This window comes from Poecilia latipinna, unplaced genomic scaffold (genome assembly GCF_001443285.1).
Source record: "Poecilia latipinna isolate Pla-1442-1.1 unplaced genomic scaffold, P_latipinna-1.0 Scaffold397, whole genome shotgun sequence".
NCBI classification, from domain to species: domain Eukaryota; kingdom Metazoa; phylum Chordata; class Actinopteri; order Cyprinodontiformes; family Poeciliidae; genus Poecilia; species Poecilia latipinna.
In genome coordinates, this window is record NW_015113013.1 from 371,233 (window position 1) to 390,699 (window position 19,467).

The 19,467-nt window shown below is 44.8% G+C and overlaps 3 protein-coding genes across 4 annotated transcripts; all 3 read left to right on the top strand.

The window, feature by feature from the left end:
* The first annotated feature begins 484 nt into the window (after positions 1-484).
* Positions 485-9,906, top strand: xdh (xanthine dehydrogenase). The gene is made up of 35 exons (XM_015037200.1): positions 485-611; positions 1,208-1,265; positions 2,134-2,230; positions 2,362-2,470; positions 2,532-2,658; positions 2,747-2,808; positions 3,002-3,091; positions 3,167-3,247; positions 3,544-3,691; positions 3,801-3,893; positions 4,006-4,157; positions 4,236-4,329; positions 4,645-4,754; positions 4,905-5,089; positions 5,160-5,322; positions 5,402-5,491; positions 5,568-5,737; positions 5,812-5,935; positions 6,011-6,130; positions 6,210-6,306; positions 6,378-6,502; positions 6,728-6,861; positions 6,930-7,017; positions 7,098-7,184; positions 7,264-7,455; positions 7,530-7,675; positions 7,829-7,910; positions 8,015-8,110; positions 8,328-8,531; positions 8,641-8,693; positions 8,767-8,881; positions 8,965-9,030; positions 9,104-9,292; positions 9,375-9,542; positions 9,626-9,906. The coding sequence occupies exons 1-35, from the start codon at positions 525-527 to the stop codon at positions 9,674-9,676; spliced, it is 4,053 nt and encodes a 1,350-aa protein (XP_014892686.1). The 5' UTR covers positions 485-524; the 3' UTR covers positions 9,677-9,906.
* Positions 9,907-11,167: 1,261 nt separating this feature from the next.
* LOC106950382 (tetraspanin-7-like) lies at positions 11,168-14,861 on the top strand. Of its 2 annotated transcripts, none has more exons than XM_015037201.1 (7): positions 11,168-11,448; positions 12,498-12,686; positions 12,774-12,848; positions 12,918-13,013; positions 13,833-13,988; positions 14,296-14,379; positions 14,445-14,861. In XM_015037201.1, the coding sequence occupies exons 1-7, from the start codon at positions 11,365-11,367 to the stop codon at positions 14,511-14,513; spliced, it is 753 nt and encodes a 250-aa protein (XP_014892687.1). In that variant the 5' UTR covers positions 11,168-11,364; the 3' UTR covers positions 14,514-14,861. The 2 variants fall into 2 exon arrangements, with proteins under 2 accessions (XP_014892687.1, XP_014892688.1); XM_015037202.1 differs by lacking the exon at positions 11,168-11,448 and adding an exon at positions 11,477-11,572.
* A 677-nt stretch (positions 14,862-15,538) lies between these two features.
* Positions 15,539-17,632, top strand: LOC106950383 (mid1-interacting protein 1-B-like). The gene is made up of 2 exons (XM_015037203.1): positions 15,539-15,730; positions 16,299-17,632. The coding sequence occupies exon 2, from the start codon at positions 16,477-16,479 to the stop codon at positions 16,915-16,917; it is 441 nt and encodes a 146-aa protein (XP_014892689.1). The 5' UTR covers positions 15,539-15,730; positions 16,299-16,476; the 3' UTR covers positions 16,918-17,632.
* Positions 17,633-19,467: the final 1,835 nt, after the last annotated feature.

Genomic DNA, 19,467 nt, shown 5'->3' on the forward strand with positions numbered 1-19,467 from the left:
TTATTTATTGTTATTATTAAACTAAAATCTCCAGCATGGGGAAGTGGGATGAGCTCGACTTTTCTCAACACTACATTTCTGTGTGAATATTTCACTTATTGATAAGAGGTGTGAATGGATGTGTGTCTTTAGTTTATGGATGTAAACTGTTGATGGATTTAAATAATATTTTATGATTTATATATTTTTTCTGCGTATTGAGCGTTTTATCGTATTTTTATGATTAATAATCGCCGTTTTTACTCTTCATGTCTGCAACACGTGACCTCACGCCTCTAAACCTGTTACCTAAGCTATACTGTACTGACCTTTGACCCCCAGCTGTGAATAATTAGCCTGCAGAGGCATGCAATAAGTTTATGATCAAAGTTCTGACTGTGACGGGTCGTCTGCCCGACTGCAGCGTCGCTTCTCCTCACATGACTGGAACAGAACCGACTCCTATTGGACCACAGGTTCTGGGAGGAGGAAGAGGAGGAAGATGAGTGGCCTTCCTCTGAAGGAGCTTCATTAGCACCAGCAGGATGGAGACCAGCAGGAACAGAACCATGACCGACTCTCAGAACCGCACCAGCTCGGATGAGCTCATCTTCTTTGTGAATGGAAAGAAGGTAAGACGGGTCGGTTCTGGTGGAACTCAGGAATTCAGTCTGATGGATCTCATGCTGCATGTTGACCCACTGATACCAGGCTCGGTTCTACTGACCCGAGAAAATATTCATTAATCATCTGCAGTTTGGAAAAAACAGAAAATATTCAGAAAGGATTTATGTGATCTGATAAATCATCTGGTTCTGGTTTCAGACCCAATCCGTCCTTTACTGAGGCTCCAGTTTAGTTTATTTTATTATTGAAATCTAGATTATTTTTATCTTTATTTTATTTAAATTTATTTATTTGTCATATTGAATTCAATTTTAGTTTTTCCTAATGTAATTATTTGTTATTTTTAGTATTTGTCAAGTTATTTTAATTTATTTATTATTTTTAAATGTTTATTACATTTAAAAATTTATTATTTTTTAATTTTTTAAAACAACTCTTGCTACAGTATGTCTGAATTTTATAAATCAGGTTTTATTTGGAAAATCTAGAATTAATTTATTTGTTTATTTTATTTCATTTAGTTTATATATTTATTTATCATTACTTTAAATAATTTATAAATTTTTATTTGTTTATATTTTTATTCTGTTAACTGTTGCAGATTGTTGAAACGAACCCCGACCCTGAGATGACTCTGCTGACCTACCTGAGGAGAAAATGTAAGATCTGAGCCACAATTCATCAGCAACCAGTTAAAGTCCAACATTTACACCAACTTCCTGTCAGGTTAGAGAACCACGCACCAATCAGAGAGCAGGACTTATGTCAACAATAATAAGAAAGTGAATAATTTTCACTTTCAGGAAATCTGTGCTGCTGTACAGATTTATCATCTTCAAAGGGGTCGACATCAGGACGATAAGGACTAATGCAGCATGAATATTATTTCAATATCTGTGACGCAAAGCAAAGGTTGGATTTCTGGCGTTGGGTTCAGTTGAGGTTTGAGTTCAGAGTCGATCTGGTTGAAGACGCTCGGTTCCAGCATTTCTTCATCTTTAAGACAAAATGGGGAATCAGTGATGAAGATTTAAACGAGGGAAGATGTGGGACCAATGATGGACCCCTGAGGAACAACAGAATGAACTGACAGTACAACTAGAAAAAGGTCAGAGGTCAGAGAGAGACTGATGGAGAGGAAGGATGGGTCAACAGAATGAAAGAGGAAAAAACTGTTTATAAGAGACAACAGGACAACTGAGAGTAGCAGGACGATGAGACAAAATGGAGTTTGAGGAGAGACGTGATATTTAGCATCTTGAGAAGGAGCAGAGATCGTTTCATGATGTTGGACATTGTGAGATTTAAGACTCAAACTTTGAAAGGTGATTTCCCTCTTCGGGTCTCTGGTTGAGTGAAGAAGTTTGGACTTCCTCTGGTTTAGATCTGATTTAGAGCTTCAGGATTGTGGTTTTTTGTAACTTAAACATTGAGAACATTATCAGTCAGGAGGTCAGAGTGAAGATTTGACCAGTTCTGTCAATGATTCCCAGATTTGCTCATTAACTCATGGTGTGTGTCCCTCAGTGGGGCTGACAGGAACTAAGCTGGGCTGTGCTGAAGGGGGATGTGGCGCCTGCACCGTCATGCTGTCCAGATACCAGGCGGAGCCGCAGCAGCTGCTGTATCCTCCACTGGGTGAATGAAGCGTGCCTGGACTGCGGTCATGTGCTTCCATCTGACTTCTGAGCCTTTTCACACCAACAAACTGATTTCACAGCTGCTCAATGGACTGTTGTCTTCAACTGATATCAGACATTACGCCGTGAATGCCTGCCTGGCTCCCCTGTGCTCGCTACACCTGGTTGCCGTGACAACAGTGGAGGGAATTGGCAGCGTGGCGAGAAAACTGCATCCTGTACAGGTGAGAACAGGTGTCACCTTCTGAAGCTGGGTCAGTCGTATCAACGTCTGTCTCTGTTCAGGAACGAATCGCCAAGTCTCACGGCTCTCAGTGCGGTTTCTGCACTCCGGGAATCGTCATGTCAATGTACGCACTGCTGAGGAACAACCCCACTCCAAGCATGGCCGATGTGGAGGAGGCCTTCCAAGGTTGTTGTTCTGGGAGGCATCAGACTCTGACTCTCATCTTAGTCTGAGTCGTTTTCACTGCAGTAACGAAAATAATTTTCACTTTCAGGAAATCTGTGCCGCTGTACAGGATACAGACCGATTCTGGAAGGATACAAGACATTCACGATGGTACGAACAGATGGCTTAAAGGTTTCAGTAACTTTACCATGTCTGTACCAACGAAGGTACTGTAAGCTGTCACCATGGAGACAGTAATGACTACCAGGTGTAAAAATGAGAGAGTAGCAACCAGATACACTGACAGCAACAAATCCCAGCTGTCCACATGAAGACAGTAACAATTTTAATTTGTGTTCTTCAGGAAGGCAGATGTTGTGGAGGTAAAGGAAAAAATGGCTGCTGTATGGCCAATGGGAACGGAGATTTCCAAGGGTCAAAGGACAAACCAGAGGCAAGCCTCACTAAAATCTAACATCAGTATGAATATCTTTGGTTTGACCAGCATTAAATGTGCATTATTTCACAGGAGGCCACATCTCTGTACAACACAGCAGACTTTGAGCCGTACGATCCCACACAGGAAGTCATCTTCCCTCCTGAACTGATGGTGAGGAACACAAACCCTCAGGAGATTCATTCAAAGACGTTAAACCAGGCAAAATACCTTGTTGCATATAAACCAGACCATCATCTGCATACAGTTGAACATAAGCTTTTGTGTCAGTCAAAAATCTAAACACGAGGGAACCAGAGCAGTCCAGGTGTACTACCTGCTGTAGTATCACTACTTTTACTCTAATTTCACACTTTGTGTGAGGAAATACTCCACTGACAAGTTATTTTAACCCTTCACTGATTATGTGCTGAATGATTTAAACCTTTCTTCTTGCCTTTCTCCAACAGAATCTGTTTAAAGGTCAAAGGTCATCACGTTCTCTGTGTTTCCATGGAGACCGGACAACATGGCTGCAGCCAGAGAGTCTGGATGAGCTTCTGCTCCTGAAATGGAAACATCCAGACGCCCGACTGGTGGTAGGAAACACTGAAGTGGGTGAGTTTCATCCATCCATCCATCCATCCATCCATCCATCCATCCATCCATCCATCCATCCATCCATCCATCCATCCATCCATCCATCCATCCATCGTCCCTGTTACAGGTATTGAAGTCAAATTTAAAAACATGGTGTACCCTGTGATCTTGGCTCCTGGTTTCATCGCGGAGCTGAATGCAGTGACTCACACTGAGGATGGTGAGAATGATTCTTCATAAAGTAACATAAACATAATAAACTTCCTTCATTTTAACACTTAAAGTCCAAAATATACAACTCAAGACATGACTAAGCACTCTCTGCTCTTTAGGCATTGTGTTTGGTGCAGCATGCAGCCTCAGCCACATGGGGGTGGTGCTGAAAGAGGCCGTTCAGACTCTTCCTCCTCATCAGACTGAAGTCTTCCAGGCTGTCTTGGAGCAGCTGCGATGGTTTGCAGGACAGCAGATCCGTAACGTAGCTGTGAGTTTCTAAAGAATGTTCAGATCATCTGATGTCATCTCACAGGAGTACAGTCTGTGTAACTGGTTGTGTTTTCAGGCCATTGGTGGAAACATCATGACAGCCAGTCCCATATCAGACCTCAACCCTGTGTTTATGGCAGCGGGCTGTAAACTCACACTGAGGGACAAAGGTAGATTTATGATTTATCTGGTTCTGCTTCTGTGTGAAAATGATTCCAGACTCCTAAAGATGCAGCCACTGAGAGACAAAACGTCCTGATGTTGCACTGTCTCTGTTTGTCAGAGGGGGCGGAGCTTAAGTGACCTTTAGTCAAGAGTCCAAACTGGACGTATTCTGCATGTAAACAGCCTGTTACATAAGTTTTCACCAGAACTTGTGCAACAGAGATTTAATGTTTTCTGAATCCAGTGAAGCCTGAAAGGACAAAAGGTTCATGAGTAATTCAGTGTGAACTTCTCATTCACTTCACTTCTTCCTCCACTAGATGGCAGTCGAGAGGTTCAGATGGACGACAATTTCTTCACAGGTTACAGGAAGACAATTGTACGACCTCAGGAGATCCTGCTCTCCATACTTATCCCATACAGCAAGAAGGTTGGTGTCACATCAGAACTATGGCTCTCACTAAACTATCATGAATGTCTTGAGACCCAAACCCAAGTCTGGTTGTCCTCTGCTGCTAACCTTCTCTGTCTTTCATCCTGACTCTCTCCTTGTGGCATCTGACCTTTCCTCTCTCCACAGTGCCAGTTTGTCTCAGCCTTCAAGCAGTCCCCACGCCGTGAGGATGACATCAGCATTGTCACCGCGGCGATGAGCGCCATCTTTTCTCCTGGGACTGATACAGTTAAGGACCTGAGGCTCAGTTATGGCGGCATGGCACCGGTGACGGTACTGGCCAAAAAGACGGCAAACCGGCTGCTGGGAAGGTAAGAACTGAAGGGAAAAGATCAAACCATTAGAGGAAGATTGGATTCAACAATGTGCTGCATTATGCAGGCAGTGGGGGGAGGAGCTTCTTCAGGAGGCTTGCTCCTCATTGGCTGAGGAGATGAGCCTCGACCCCTCTGCACCTGGTGGCATGGTGACGTACCGCCAAACCCTGACCCTAAGTCTTTTCTACAAGTTCTACCTGACGGTTCTGCAGAAGCTCAGATTGCAGGTTTGTCTCACTGAGTTCAACTTCTTCCGTCTAATGAAACTAAAACCAGACAATCTTTTAAGATTTGTTGTTCTGTCAGGGTCTGAATGTGCAGGAGGTTAGCTCAGAGTATCTGAGTGCCACAGAGATTTACCATCCAGAGACACCGTCCAGCGTTCAGGTCTACCAGGTACAGCAAACACACCTCCACCATGCAGAGAAAGACACTTCATGTCCAGGAGTGTAATTCTCTGCTCCACCTCCAGGCGGTGCCAGAGGGGCAGAACCAGGATGACATGGTGGGCCGTCCCATAATGCACCTGTCAGCCATGAAGCAGGCCACAGGTGAGGCAGTTTACTGTGACGATGTGCCTCTCTACGAGAACGAGCTTTACCTGGCCCTCATCACCAGCACCAAGGCTCATGCTAGGATACTGTAAGACACAATGCAGACACACCTGGACAGTAACACACACCTGTCCGGTCTCACCTGCCGTGTGTTCGCTGCAGCTCTGTGGACGTATCAGTGGCAGAGCGGTGTCCCGGAGTCGTCTGCTGTCTTTTTGCCAGTGATGTTCCCGGCAGTAACGTAACTGGAGTAAGACAAGATGAGACGGTCTTCGCCGACGGCCAGGTGTGTTTCTGTCAGACCGACCAATCAGGTGGTTTTGTCATGTTCAGGTTAATGATGCATCTGTTGTTTTCACAGGTGACCTGTGTGGGTCACATTATCGGTGCCGTGGTGGCCGACTCCCAGCTTCATGCTCAGAGAGCTGCCAAAGCTGTGAAGATCCAGTATGAAGAGCTGAAGCCCATCATTACCATCCAGGTGAGACCGGAAACACCTGAACACTTCAGCAGTAATCGGTGTAGAACTCACTGAACCACAGTTTTGTTTCCTTTAACAGGAAGCCATCGCCGCCCAGTCCTTCTATGAACCAATCAGAACCATCCAGAACGGAGACCTGGAAGCAGGCTTTAAACAAGCTGATCATATACTGGAGGGTAAAACAACCTGTCCACTGATCTCCATCTGACCTTGGTTAATCAGATAGTAATTAATGACTGTCTCTTAGGTGAGATCCATATGGGAGGTCAGGAGCATTTTTACCTGGAGACAAACGTCACTCTAGCTGTTCCCCGAGAAGAAGGCGGAGAAATGGAGCTCTTCATTTCCAGCCAATCGCCTTCTGATTCTCAGGTAACACTCAGAAATCTCTGCAAAGTCGACAGGAAGCGGTCAGCCATGTTTGGAAACTAAAACCACAAATATCTTCCCAACTGCAATTTCTTCTGACAAACCCAAGTTTAAATGTTCACTTTCATTCAGAGTAGAAAGTGTCAACCAAGAATTCGCCACCTAAAAGCCTTCCTATCTGGAAATGCAACTCACATGACACATTTTTGTTTGTCTTTTGTTCTCCAGTCTTTTGTAGCAAAAGCCTTGGGTGTCCCGTCAAATAGGGTTCTGGTACGAGTTAAGCGGATGGGTGGAGGGTTTGGAGGAAAGGAAAGTCGGACCACCGTGTTGTCCACTGTTGTTGCCGTGGCAGCAAACAAGTAGGTGTACCCTTGTTTCATGTTAAAATCTGAAACTCCAAAGATTTAAAGAGCTTTGTGTGCTTCAGGTTGAAGAGACCTGTCAGGTGTATGCTGGACAGAGATGAGGACATGCTGATCACTGGAGGTCGTCATCCGTTCTACGGGAAATACAAAGTATACATAGTTTACCTAAGCTTCTGATAGAGGTTACATTATTTGGTTGATTTGAGCTTCACTTCTCGTTTCTGTTGTAGGTTGGTTTCCTCCAGAGTGGGAAGGTTGTCGCACTGGATGTGGCTTTCTATAGCAATTCTGGAAACTCCATGGATCTCTCCCAGGCAGTGAGTTTCATCCACAACCAGGATTTCTCTTCTTTTCATCACACGCTATGCTGATGATACTTTGCTTCTTTGTACTCAGATTATGGAGCGTGCTCTGTTCCACATGGAAAATTCATACCGTATACCAAACGTGCGTGGCCAAGGCTTCCTGTGTCGCACCAACCTCCCATCCAACACGGCCTTCAGAGGCTTTGGAGGGCCTCAAGGCATGATGGTGGCTGAGAACTGGATTACAGATGTGGCTCATAGTCTGGGCCGCTCACCTGAGGAGGTCTGTACATGAATAAATGTCTGAGCATCTGGACAGTAGGAGTGTAGGAGTGTCCAGTAACTGATCCCTTACAGGTGCGCCGGTTGAACCTGTACTTGGAGGGAGAGTCAACGCCCTACAACCAGATCCTGCATGGGCTCACACTGGATCGCTGCTGGGACGAGTGTCTTTCACGATCTGAATACGAACAACGACGAGCTGCTGCTGATCTCTTTAATAGGTAAAACTAATGAATCTGAAGGAAACGTTTAGCTACAAACTGACAACAACTAGAATGATGGATGTTTCTGATGAGTTTTGACCTCCTTTACCTCAGAGCTCTAACTGACCAAAGCGAAGTTGTGCATAAAAAGGCTTTTGTGTTTCATTTCAGACAGAACCGATGGACCAAACGAGGACTTGCGATTGTGCCCACTAAGTTTGGCATCAGCTTTACAGCCACTTTCCTCAATCAGGTTCACTCAACTGTTCTATGATCTGCTTCAGGTCAAGCAGTTTTTGAGGAATCTAAGGAGTTTATTAATGAATAAGATTGACCAACTGTGTTCTTTGTCTTCAGGCTGGAGCTCTCGTCCACATCTACAGAGACGGCTCTGTGTTGTTGACTCATGGAGGGACAGAGATGGGACAGGGACTCCACACCAAGATGGTCCAGGTGGAGAACTGAAAAACTAACTTGTTAACACACAACCCTCTTTAAATCATCAATCACATGTTTTCAGCTGCTGATTTGACCTTATTTAAGAAGTTACTGCCCCGCCTTATGGCCGTCAAAAAACAGGAACTTCCTGGAAATAAAATAAAGTTCTGTATAAAGGTACTATGTTAAACTAAAATAAGTTCAGCATTGTGTGGATCTGAACTGTCTCCAGGTGGCCAGCAGGATTCTGGGTATTCCTTGTTCAAAGATTTTCATCTCAGAGACTAGCACCAACACTGTGGCCAACACCAGCGCCACCGCTGCATCCGCATCCTCCGACCTCAACGGGGCGGCCGTTCAGAATGCCTGCGAGACTCTGCTGAAGCGCCTGGAGCGCTTCAAGACCAAGAATCCCAAAGGATCATGGGAGGACTGGGTGAGCAGAACCAAGAGATCACATGGCTTTGTTGTTTCTGTATATTTAGTCTAAATGAAACCAACATCTTGGGCCTTTTAAATATCAAACGTTGGTTTGTGTTTTCTAGGTGAATGCTGCTTACTTCGACAGAGTCAACCTCAGTGCCAACGGCTTCTACAAGTGAGCTTCAAAGTACAGTCATTGCTTTGATTTGAGTTCAACCAAATTGGGAGGATTTCCTTTGCTTCATTAGGACTCCAGATCTGGGCTATGACTTTGACACAAACTCAGGCAGGGCTTTCAACTACTACAGCTATGGAGTGGCTTGTTCAGAGGTGGAGATAGACTGTCTGACTGGAGCTCACAAGGTATGGACTTTCTTTATACTTTAACCCTCAGATTACTTTCAATCTGCTACTGATTAGACTTTCCTCGTCATTTTGTGTGGCAGAACTTGAGCACCACTATAGTGATGGACGTAGGTCACAGTTTGAATCCAGCCATCGACATCGGACAGGTAGGTCATCAAACACTCTGCTGTGGTTTAACCGGATCAACCCTCTGGTTTACATCTTCTCCTCTGGCTGCAGGTTGAGGGGGGCTTCATGCAGGGTCTGGGCCTCTTCACGCTGGAGGAGCTCCATTACTCCCCTCAGGGCGTCCTCCTCACTCGAGGTCCTGGTTCCTACAAGATTCCTGCCTTTGGCGACATTCCCACTCAGCTGACCGTCTCGCTGCTCCGAGATGCTCCCAATGAAAAGGCCATCTTTGCCTCCAAGGTAACATCCCTGACTCTGCAGACAGAAACATCCCTGCTCTCCTACATGGTAGGACATTTTAAACAGACTCTCTCTCTACCAGGCGGTGGGCGAGCCTCCTCTCTTCTTGGCGGCGTCTGTTTTCTATGCCATCAAAGACGCCATCAGAGCCGCCCGGGCGGAGTCACAAATGATGGGACCCTTTAGGCTGGACAGCCCGGCCTCAGCAGAAAGGATCCGCAATGCCTGTTGTGATCGATTCACCAAACTGGTAAGAAAACCTCCAGGAGCATGTTTCAGTGATGAAGACATAAAAACCTTTCTGATTGTTTGGTCCTGCTGGTTTTCTCCCAGTGCCCTCCAGCTGAGCCAGGAACCTTCACCCCCTGGTCGGTACGGGTGTAGAGGACGATTTGGTCTCAGAAGCTGTGATCGTCTCATCAAGTCCTGGTTGTGATGAACTAATGGAGGTTCTGGATATTTTGGATGATACAGAGAACCTCTGAGGTTCTGGGAGCATTTCCACAAATCTTCCCTCAATAAATCCACTTTGTCTAATTTCACCATCTGTAAGGACAAATGTGAGCAACATGATGATGACTGTGTCTGGAGAAAATAAAACTTGATGAAACCTGCTTGAGTTTCAGTGTTATCCTTCAATAGACGGGTTAGAATAGAGCGGCATTCTGATTTCTGACCAGCAGGGGGAGCTGCTGTTTGAGAAAACATCAGTTTGGATGAACGTGAAGCAGGCAGGTTTCTATTAAACTTCTTCAATTTATAGATGAGATCTGTAGTTTTAGGTGTATGAAGATTCCTCCTTTCAGGTTCTCCCCTCACCATGTCACTTCCTGTTTTAGAGTCACATTATATTAAATCAGCTTAAAAAACATATTTTAAACATGAATATTAGCATCTTCAGTGAGCATATAAGGTGTTCCTGACAGCTGCATCATGTGAGGTGGTTGTCAGGCGATTTAGTTGATCTTTAGGTTTAAAGTTCAAACCAGAAGTTTACATATACCCAATACAAATACACAGCCACCATTTTTTCTTGCTCTTTGACGTTACATCAGACAAATCTTCTCTTGTTTCAGGTTATTTAGAAAATTACTTCTATTTACTAAATGCCAGAAAACTTAACAAGATCAGTTGGTTTAGTTGTTCACAGATGAAGAGGTTAATTTTTGGAGGTTTGATGTGACTGAAGTGGAACTGTTTGGTTATAATGATCATTGCTACATTTGGGGGAAAACAGGGAAGCTTACCATCCACACTGTGAAGTATGGGGGAGGCAGCATCATGCTGTGGGCTGTTTTACTGAAGGAGGACCTGGTAAACTTCATGACATGACATCATGAGGAAAGTGATGTTGGACTGACTTTCTTTTCAGACCTGGTTGGTGTCCAGGACCAGGTCCATTTCCTTTGAGGTTGTTGTTCTATAGAACCAGGTTGTGGCCTGAAGCTGCTTCAGCAGTGGTTGGTTAAAGCCGTGGTTATCGGGCTGTTCTGGACCGAATCTGTCCATAAAACAACAAGAACCTCTGTGTTAGTCTGACTGTGTGACGGATGCTCTGACAGCTCTGTCATCTGTTTGCAGCCCAAACACCACCTGCGGCAGAGTCAGAACTGAACCTCGGTGCTGCTGAGCCTTTAATGTGGCGCTCCAGCAGAACGTCACGAGGGCCATAGTGATGACCCAGTTTCTCTCTGGTTTCTGTCCCACTGAGGCCTGGTCTGTAGAGGAGGCACCATCTGACCATCATACTTCACACCGTGACCACACAATTCACACGGAGGTGAGGCGGGTCTCACCCACAAACACCCCACCCCCCGACCACCCCGACACATTCTGGACATTCACACGTTCATCTGTGTTGACCCAGAACCCAAACTGATCCAGAACCGCTCCGTAAAAACCCTAAAAACAAACTTTAACTGAACTGATTCTGAAAAATCCCCGTCACAGTTGAGGATGTTGCAGTTATATTTCCCTCCAGCAGAGGGCGCCGTTTGACGCGTCAGCGAGCCTTCCTCAGCTCATACAAAGACAGAGGAAGAGGAGCAGAGGGTCCAGTTGAAGTCAGACTGATGATGGCTCCCAGCAGGATGGAGACCAAGCCGGTGATATTCATCCTGAAGACGCTGCTGCTGCTTTACTCGTTCATCTTCTGGGTGAGGACCCTCCTCTTCCTTCTCTTCCTTCTCTGGCAGGCTGAGGAAGAGGAGCAGAGTTTAAGTTTCTCCTTCTGCAGGTAGATCCTGGTTTCTAGAGGCAGGTAGGAGCTGAACCTCCACGGTAAACTCAGAGATATTAATTATTGACTTAACATCTTTTCTTTTCAACTGGTTCCACATAATTGTGTTTTGTTAATTGAAAGAAAAAAGAGAGAATAATCTGACTTTATGAGCTAAGATAAAATTAATAAATGAACCAAGCTAGTTCAGGTCACTTCAGATTGATAGAAAGGAAGTTAGTTGAACTAACTAAACTTTTTGTGTTGGTTTGATGAAGCAAACATTCAGTGAATTATTCATTTTTTCACTTAACATAAAGAAATTATGTTATTTTCTGTCAACTGATTAGAAAAAGATCACTTCTGTTATTGCCAAAAGATAACTTAGGTTAAAAAAAAATCACTTTTGGCATAAATAACCTGACCTATTATTTTATAAATGTGATGATTTGATACTTTTGGACCCGGTCCGCCTCCCAGACGGTTTGTGCTGCTGAACAGAACCTTTTCCTCCTGTTTGTCTTCAGAGGGATCCGATTCACATCTACATCATTTCCACACATTAGCTGGATCTGAATTATTGTTATTTTTCTGTTTTTTGGAGCTTTGTAACATTTCTCCGATACAGCAGAGACGGAGGAACCGAGATAAAGCAACGTCATGAATTATCTCGTTAAATTCACCTTGCCTCAGTGAATCTGAGATGTTAGCGTCGCTGCTGCTCTGGTTCTCGTCTGTTTGTCACTTTGTCACTTGGCTGCCGCCGTTCGCTCTCAGTCATGTGCTGCTGAATCACGACCCGCCTCCTTGCTGTGACTCAGCCCATCTGGACGAGTTCTGATCGGACAGAAAAACAATATCAGGCAGGTTCTATCATCTGGAAATAGAACCAGGACCTGAGATGAGGAATCATGATTTATTTAAAACCTTTGTTTAAAACAAGCATCTGATTGGCCATCAGTCTGACCACTGGCTCCGCCCCCTCAGGTGACAGGTGTGGTCCTGCTCTCGGTGGGGTTGTGGTGGAAGTTCATGTTGGGGCCGTACATGCTGCTGATCTCCAGCGGCCCCACCAACGCTCCGTACGCGCTGGCCGGTACCGGCGCCGCCATCGTCCTGTTCGGGCTGTTCGGCTGCTTCGCCACCTGCAGGGGTCGGCCCTGGATGCTCAAACTGGTGGGACGTCGTTTCAGATTACACCCTGAGGGGACACAGATTAACAGATTAACATGATTACTCATCTTGACCTCTGACCTCTCCCAGTATGCAGTGTTTCTGTCTCTGGTTTTCATGATCGAACTCATCGCTGGAATCTCTGGATTCGTCTTTCGTCACGAGGTCAGAAACATTCTGCTTCATTTCAGGCGTTTGACTCGGTAAATCGTCTGATCGGCTGGGTGTCTCCAGATTAAGGGAACCTTCCTGACGTCGTACTCTGAGGCCGTCATGTGGTACAACGGATATGACGAGAGGAGCATGGCAGTGGACAGCGTCCAGCGCACAGTGAGTTCAGCAGATGGTAATCCTTAGCTGGTTGTTGATAGAGATTTTTTGGTATTATCATTTTGTTATTACTTTAGTTCATATTCAGTCTAATGTTAATCAGTATTATTGTGATTTTCAGTTTAAAGTGTTCTCTTCCTTATGTGTGTATAAACTGACCTGGAGGTCACAACTGTCTGTTCGTCTTCATGTGAGACAGTTGGCTCTGTGTTTCTCAGACCTTAAGTTCTTGACAACCAGAATACCTCCTAACTTAGGTTGTCTTATGTTTATCTTCCTTCTTCTTTATTGACAGTTTGACCTAGAGTTGAACCGGGCTCAGACCGTAGATCAGATATCACACCTGGAACTGAGTTGCTAGTTTGTTTGGGTTAAATGTTTTACGACCTCTGTTTTTTCCTGGTTGTTCTGCTTTGACAATAAAACAGGGGCTCACGCGGAAGCAGACCAGAACGCTCTGTGAACGGCTTGGAGAAGCAGTTGGCAGAGACTTCTCCTTTTGCAAAAGCTTTGCCTTAAAATTCATATACGTTGTCTGTGGTTCTTTTATTTAGGTTCGAGAAAAATACCTAACAGTTGTAGCGTTGGTCAGGGTCTCTACTCTGACCTTCCTGGCTTTTAGTTTTTAATCTTTTTGTTTTCTCTCTGTCGTTTAAAGAACAATATCCATATTTATCAGTTAACAGTCTCTCTACATTCACCATGGCAACCTGCAGATCACACCATACGCAGACGATGCTCTAGCTTATTCATAAGATAACCAAAAACAGAATTGACCTTTGAACGTGGCGTCTTTTGTCTTTTTGGATGTTTCTTCAGTTGCACTGCTGTGGAGTCCAGAACTACACCAGCTGGTTCAGCAGTGTGTATTTCCCTGCCAGTGGTATCCCTGCCAGCTGCTGTGTTACCTATGTGGAGTGCAGCAAAGCTGAACTGAAGAATGCAACTCTGGCTGCACACAAAGTCTACAGACAGGTCAGGAGGTCACAGTTATACAGCAGGAGAGTTCTGACTGAAGCTGATTAAAACCTCCAGGAAGCTGATATCTGCAACAATTCAGTCATTAAGTTGGTTGAAAATGCTGATCTTATACTGCCTTCTTTCAACATTAATGAAACCGTTTTATCTTTTTTTCATGCCTCAACAAAATGTGTGCGGAAACAATTACAGAAAATATCATGGAGGAAGAAAACTTTAGAAGTAAAAGTTAAAACATTTGGTCCTAATTTGCCTTTTAAGAGGTTTATGGACGACCCGTCTCTGTGTCTCTGTGTCTCTGCAGGGCTGCTATGAGCTGGTGGTCTCCTTCATAGAGAACAACATGGCTGTCATAGCTGGCGTGACCTTTGGCATCGCCTTCTCTCAGGTACTGACCCCTGACCTTCACAGGTAACTCAGGTTTGGGCCCAGTGTGACCCGATTCTGTCTCAGGTTCTTGGGACGTCTCTGGCCTGCTGCCTGGCCCACTTCATCAGCACCAACCAGTACGAGATGGTCTGACAGGTGAGCTGAGGACAGGTGTGTCCCTCACCTGGAATCCTGTCATCTGACCTCCATCTGCCATCTCCAAGACAACGCATCAGGAGGACGTCACCATGGAAACCTGCAGACACAAACACACTGTCTCATTGTTTCTTGTATTTATTCTGTTTTATGAAGATTTTTGCTGTTTTAACTGGTTGCAGTGTTTCCATGCGCCCAGCAGAGGGCGCTGTGGTGTTATTACATGATAATGATGCGCTGGAAGCGCCAGACCAGCTGCAGACTGTTTGAACCAAGAGCAGGTTGAAGATGAAACTCACATTTTACTCCTTATGTTTAGAAAATAAAAGTTTTTGTGGGACTGAAGCTGTGTTGATCTGATAAACACTAAAAGTTTCATCTAAAGCAAATATTCAGATGTAAACCTGATTTCTGTTGAGATCTACACCAACAGATTCTCCTCACTGCAACATAAAATGATAAAGTCAATAAATCCTCCCGTTTTTGACAGTTTCTCAACTTCAGACTCTCAACTGAGCCTGAACTACACTTCCTTCAAAATAAAAGCCTCTTACAACTGCTGTTAATTACTAAGGCAAACAACGCTATCCTTCTCATCGATTATTATACAAAAATATATACTATGATAAAAAGAAATAAAATAATTGTTTATAAATTTAAATACATCAATACCAATAAATGCTAATATGATTAAATAATAATAAATCATAATTTATTTAATATAGTTAAATAATTTAAAAAGCGAGTCAAATATTTATTTACAGTAATAATACTGCAATACTAATAGTAAATTATGCATTTTTTAGATTAAATGAATAATCGTCCTTAATATAATCAATTACTAATTGCTAACCTTAAGAATTTATAGTAATTGATTAATAATAAAATACTTTATATATAAAGTAAATAAATTAAACTGCTTCCTCTACACTAATTGTTTACTTCATAATTAATCAGTTTAACAATCTAACATTTTCCAACGTTCCATCTGACGTCATGCCGTGTATGATTGGTCGTTTTTTTCGTACCTCGCTGTGATTGGCTGTAGCTGATGCTTCCTGAGACTCTAAGTCCCGCCCCACCGCCGCTCCGCTACACCCTTGTTCGGACAAACCCGCCGACCCTCCCTGAGCTCATCGCTTCCCGGACCGACAGACGACCGGAACTCGGTGCTCCTCACCCGGACGGCAGCCAGGAACCACGGCCGGCACACGGTAAGACCTCTGGACCGACCACCTGCGGGGGATTTCCGGTTAGTGAGGCGTTAGCGAGTCAGGGATAGCGGGACCCGGAATTACCGCTGGTCTGTAGCGCAGTACCGGCTGTTCTGACCCGAATCCCGCGGACAGATGTTCCGTTAGCCTCCTATAATGAGGTTCAATTGGATCAGGATAACCGAACATCCTGGGGTACTGGTGAATTTGTTCTACTGATTTTCGGGGATATTTGCATAGAAAACCCACAGGGTGATGCTGGTTCCATCATCGGACAGTTCCTGTATTTCAGCAGCAGTTAGGTTCCTCAGAACCGATGGGTGCCGAACCGATTCTAATTATTCTTTTCATGCTTAGAGTTAAATAAAGGTTGAAGTTATGTTTTACAGTTTGAAGAGAGTTTATGATTTTATTAAAAGTAGCAGCTTTTTCTGCCATGTTGTGTTTAATCTGAACCTCTAGATGAATGTCGGATTCTGGATTATTATTCCAGAATATTAATCTAGATGAATAATCCTTCAGAGGAGCTTTCCTTCAGGATAGATCTTGTCTTCCTGCTTGTTTCCAGTGTGGCTGGTGGACGTCTGGAGTCCTGCAGGACCAACCCGGCCCAGAGTCTGGATCACGCGCCGAGTCCCTCCCTCCTGACCCAGGATCAGGCTCCAGCTCCATCCTAATCCCCCAAAGAGCATTAGCAGGCTAAGTTTGGTCCTGGACGGCGCCGGGCGGTCAGAACGGACGTCACCATGATGCAGATATCGGACTCCTACAACCAGAAGAACTCGCTCTTCACCGCCATGAGCCGCTTCATTGGCGCCGTCAACAACATGGACCAGACGGTGATGGTGCCCAGCCTGCTGCGGGACGTCCCCCTGGAGGACGGCGAGGATCTGAAGGTCCCAGAGTCCGCCCCGTCCACCAACGGCTACTTCCAGCCGGACGGAGACATGTACAGCTCCTACGTCCTGCTCAAGTCCATCCGGAACGACATGGAGTGGGGCGTCCTGGGCGACGAGCCGCCCAAGGCCGAGGCCGAGGCGAAGCGCAGCGAGGCTGAGGACGACGACGACCTGGAGAAACAGTTCCACTTCCACCTGAACGGACTCCAGGCGGTTCTGTCCAAGCTCACGCTAAAGGCTAACACGCTAACGAACCGCTACAAAGAGGAGATCGGCTGCAGGAACTGACCCGGCCCGGGCACTCCGCTTAGCTCATTAGCTACAAAAATTAACACCCCCACATTAAAACCCCAGATTATTGACGACCTTTGACCTCTGATGTTTCTGTTTAAGGTTAAATGCGGAAAAACGAGACTTTGCTGCTTCACTTCCTGCTAAATTTGCCTTCATGTCTGAACAAGTGTCCTTAAACACACCATCAGCTTCCAATTCCTCCAACCAGATCAAACCGGTTAGTCTAACAGTTTTTGTAGCTAATGAGCTCAAGCTAACCCTACCTGTGTGATAGTTGGGGTTAAAGGTCATCACACAGTGGAGACTGCCGTTTCCTCTCTGTTTGCTGCACTTTTCCAGTGTCTGTCCTCTGCGTCCGTCTGTCCTCATGTCTTTCATTTCATGCTGCGGACTCAAACTATGCAACGAAGCGACTGAAACGCACAAACGTCTCTAAATAACCGTCATCACCAGGAGCCTCCAGAACCTCCAGAACCTGAATCTGGACCGGTCTGATGGACTCAGTTTGTTGGATGAAGTTGTTTGTTTTGAACAGGAACTCAACTCATTTCCAGACTGATTCATGATGTTTGGATCAGGCGATCAGAACCTGTAGAACCAACAGAAATTATTTAACGAAGCATTTCTTAACCAGAGGTTTGATGTTTGCTTCTCAGCTCTGGATGGTTTTTATTTAATGTTCAGCTTGGTAATAAAATGTTCTGATGAATATCTCAGTGGTTTTATTTTCAAACTGAAGCCGATTGGTGAGCTTGACTATGAAATCTGAACTGTCTGCAGAAAGTGGGCGGAGTCTATGGAGCCAGAAAACATTCAGTATGCCTGATTAAAAAACTAATCCGTAATAATATCGACTGATGTTTATATCATGATGTTTGTCATGTATGTAGAACAGTAATTCAGGAGTTAATCCAGAGTCAGATTAAGATCCATGAGCAATATCAATAATCCTGGCATTACTGAGAGGTTTGATCCAGAATTTCAAGGGTTAAATCAATACATTTATTCAAATCTAATTTTAATCGGTCACCAGAACCAAGTAAAATTTTTGCCTTGTAACGTCGAGCAGCAGCAGTTTGGTTCTGACTCTATGATCCAAGCCCAGTTCTGCTGAAAGTTGGTTCATTTCCTCTGTTTTCTACAGAACCATGAAACAGGACCCTCAGTTCAGCTGATGTTCTGGTTCTTGAAGTTTGACAACAAAAATCACATTAATGAATATTTCTGGTGTTTTTTAAAAATATATTTTAAATATATTTCAATATTAATAAACCATTATTTCTTAATTCTAATTTAAATTAGAATTTAAATAATATTTAAAATGTTTTAGTTTAATTTATTCTTTTGATCCTGGTGTAAAACTGGAGGAATTACAGCATCAACCAGCAGGAGGCGCTGTGGTAACGCACATCACTGCTGAAGGGGGTGTGTGCGTGTCAGCAGGCTGCTTGGTGTGTGACAAGGTTAGAGCAGAAACACGCACACTCCTGCTCTGATTGGTGTGTAAATGTGTGTGGAGGAATGAGTAAGGTTAAAGGTCAGGGCTCGTTTCCATGACAATCACCCTCCCTCTGATTATCACCTTTCAGATTTGCCTCCTGCATGGTTGCCGTGGTTACTGTGGTTTGAGTGACAGCTGGGTGGTTCGCTGTGCCGCAAGTTTTGCTTCCAATCACTGAGTTTATGTAAAAAACTGCAGCAGTTCCTTCAGAGGCCACCAGAGGCGCTACAGCCCAGAGGAGCCGCTGGATTTTTACCAGCGCGTACGCGTGCTCTGTGTCGCTCAGGAAACGACTGAGTGGGGGAAAACCGCTGTCTGTCCGTCTTAACAGGACAGTGATGGCCGCCCTGGTGGAGAAGAAACAGGCTAGCCGCTCAGCTATCTCATCAAACGTGCTAGCATACATTCTGATAGCGTGAAATGGAGGAATTAGCCAAGTGAAACATCCAACCAGAATTCACTCAATACAACTGAGTTTATAGAACTGAAGGTCAGAGGTCAAAGGCAACACCAGAACCACGTTACCATCCACTGAAGGAAGGTCGACAGCTGCCATCAGGATGGAGGTTAAGGTTTGCAACAAGTGCTGATTGTGAGGGAAGTGATGCATGATGGGAAATCCTGCCGGAACGAGCAGGATAAACGGAGAGGAGCAGAGAGATGACAGAACGAGGAGACGAAGAGGAAGAGTGACAGATCTCTCCATCTGTTGAGGCGTAAACGAGGCAAGCGACTCGCTTTTCCTCTCAGCTAATTTGAATAATGAGGTGGTCTAATTTCCTCTCACAGGCAGAGCGCCGTCCTGATTTCCTCTGTGTGTGTGTGTGTGTGTCGCTGCACAGGCTCGTCTCTTCCAGAAAACACAGAATCCTCTGGATGCTACTCAGCTAGGGGGCGCTGTAGCATCATTAAGCCACTGCTTTGTTAAAAGAAGAGTTAAACTTGACGGATGTTGATTGTTTACTGAATCTTAAATCCCGGCCTTTTTTAAAGTGTAATACCGAGTCTTGTCTAGCAGGTGGCGCTCAAAGCGTTATTTCGGA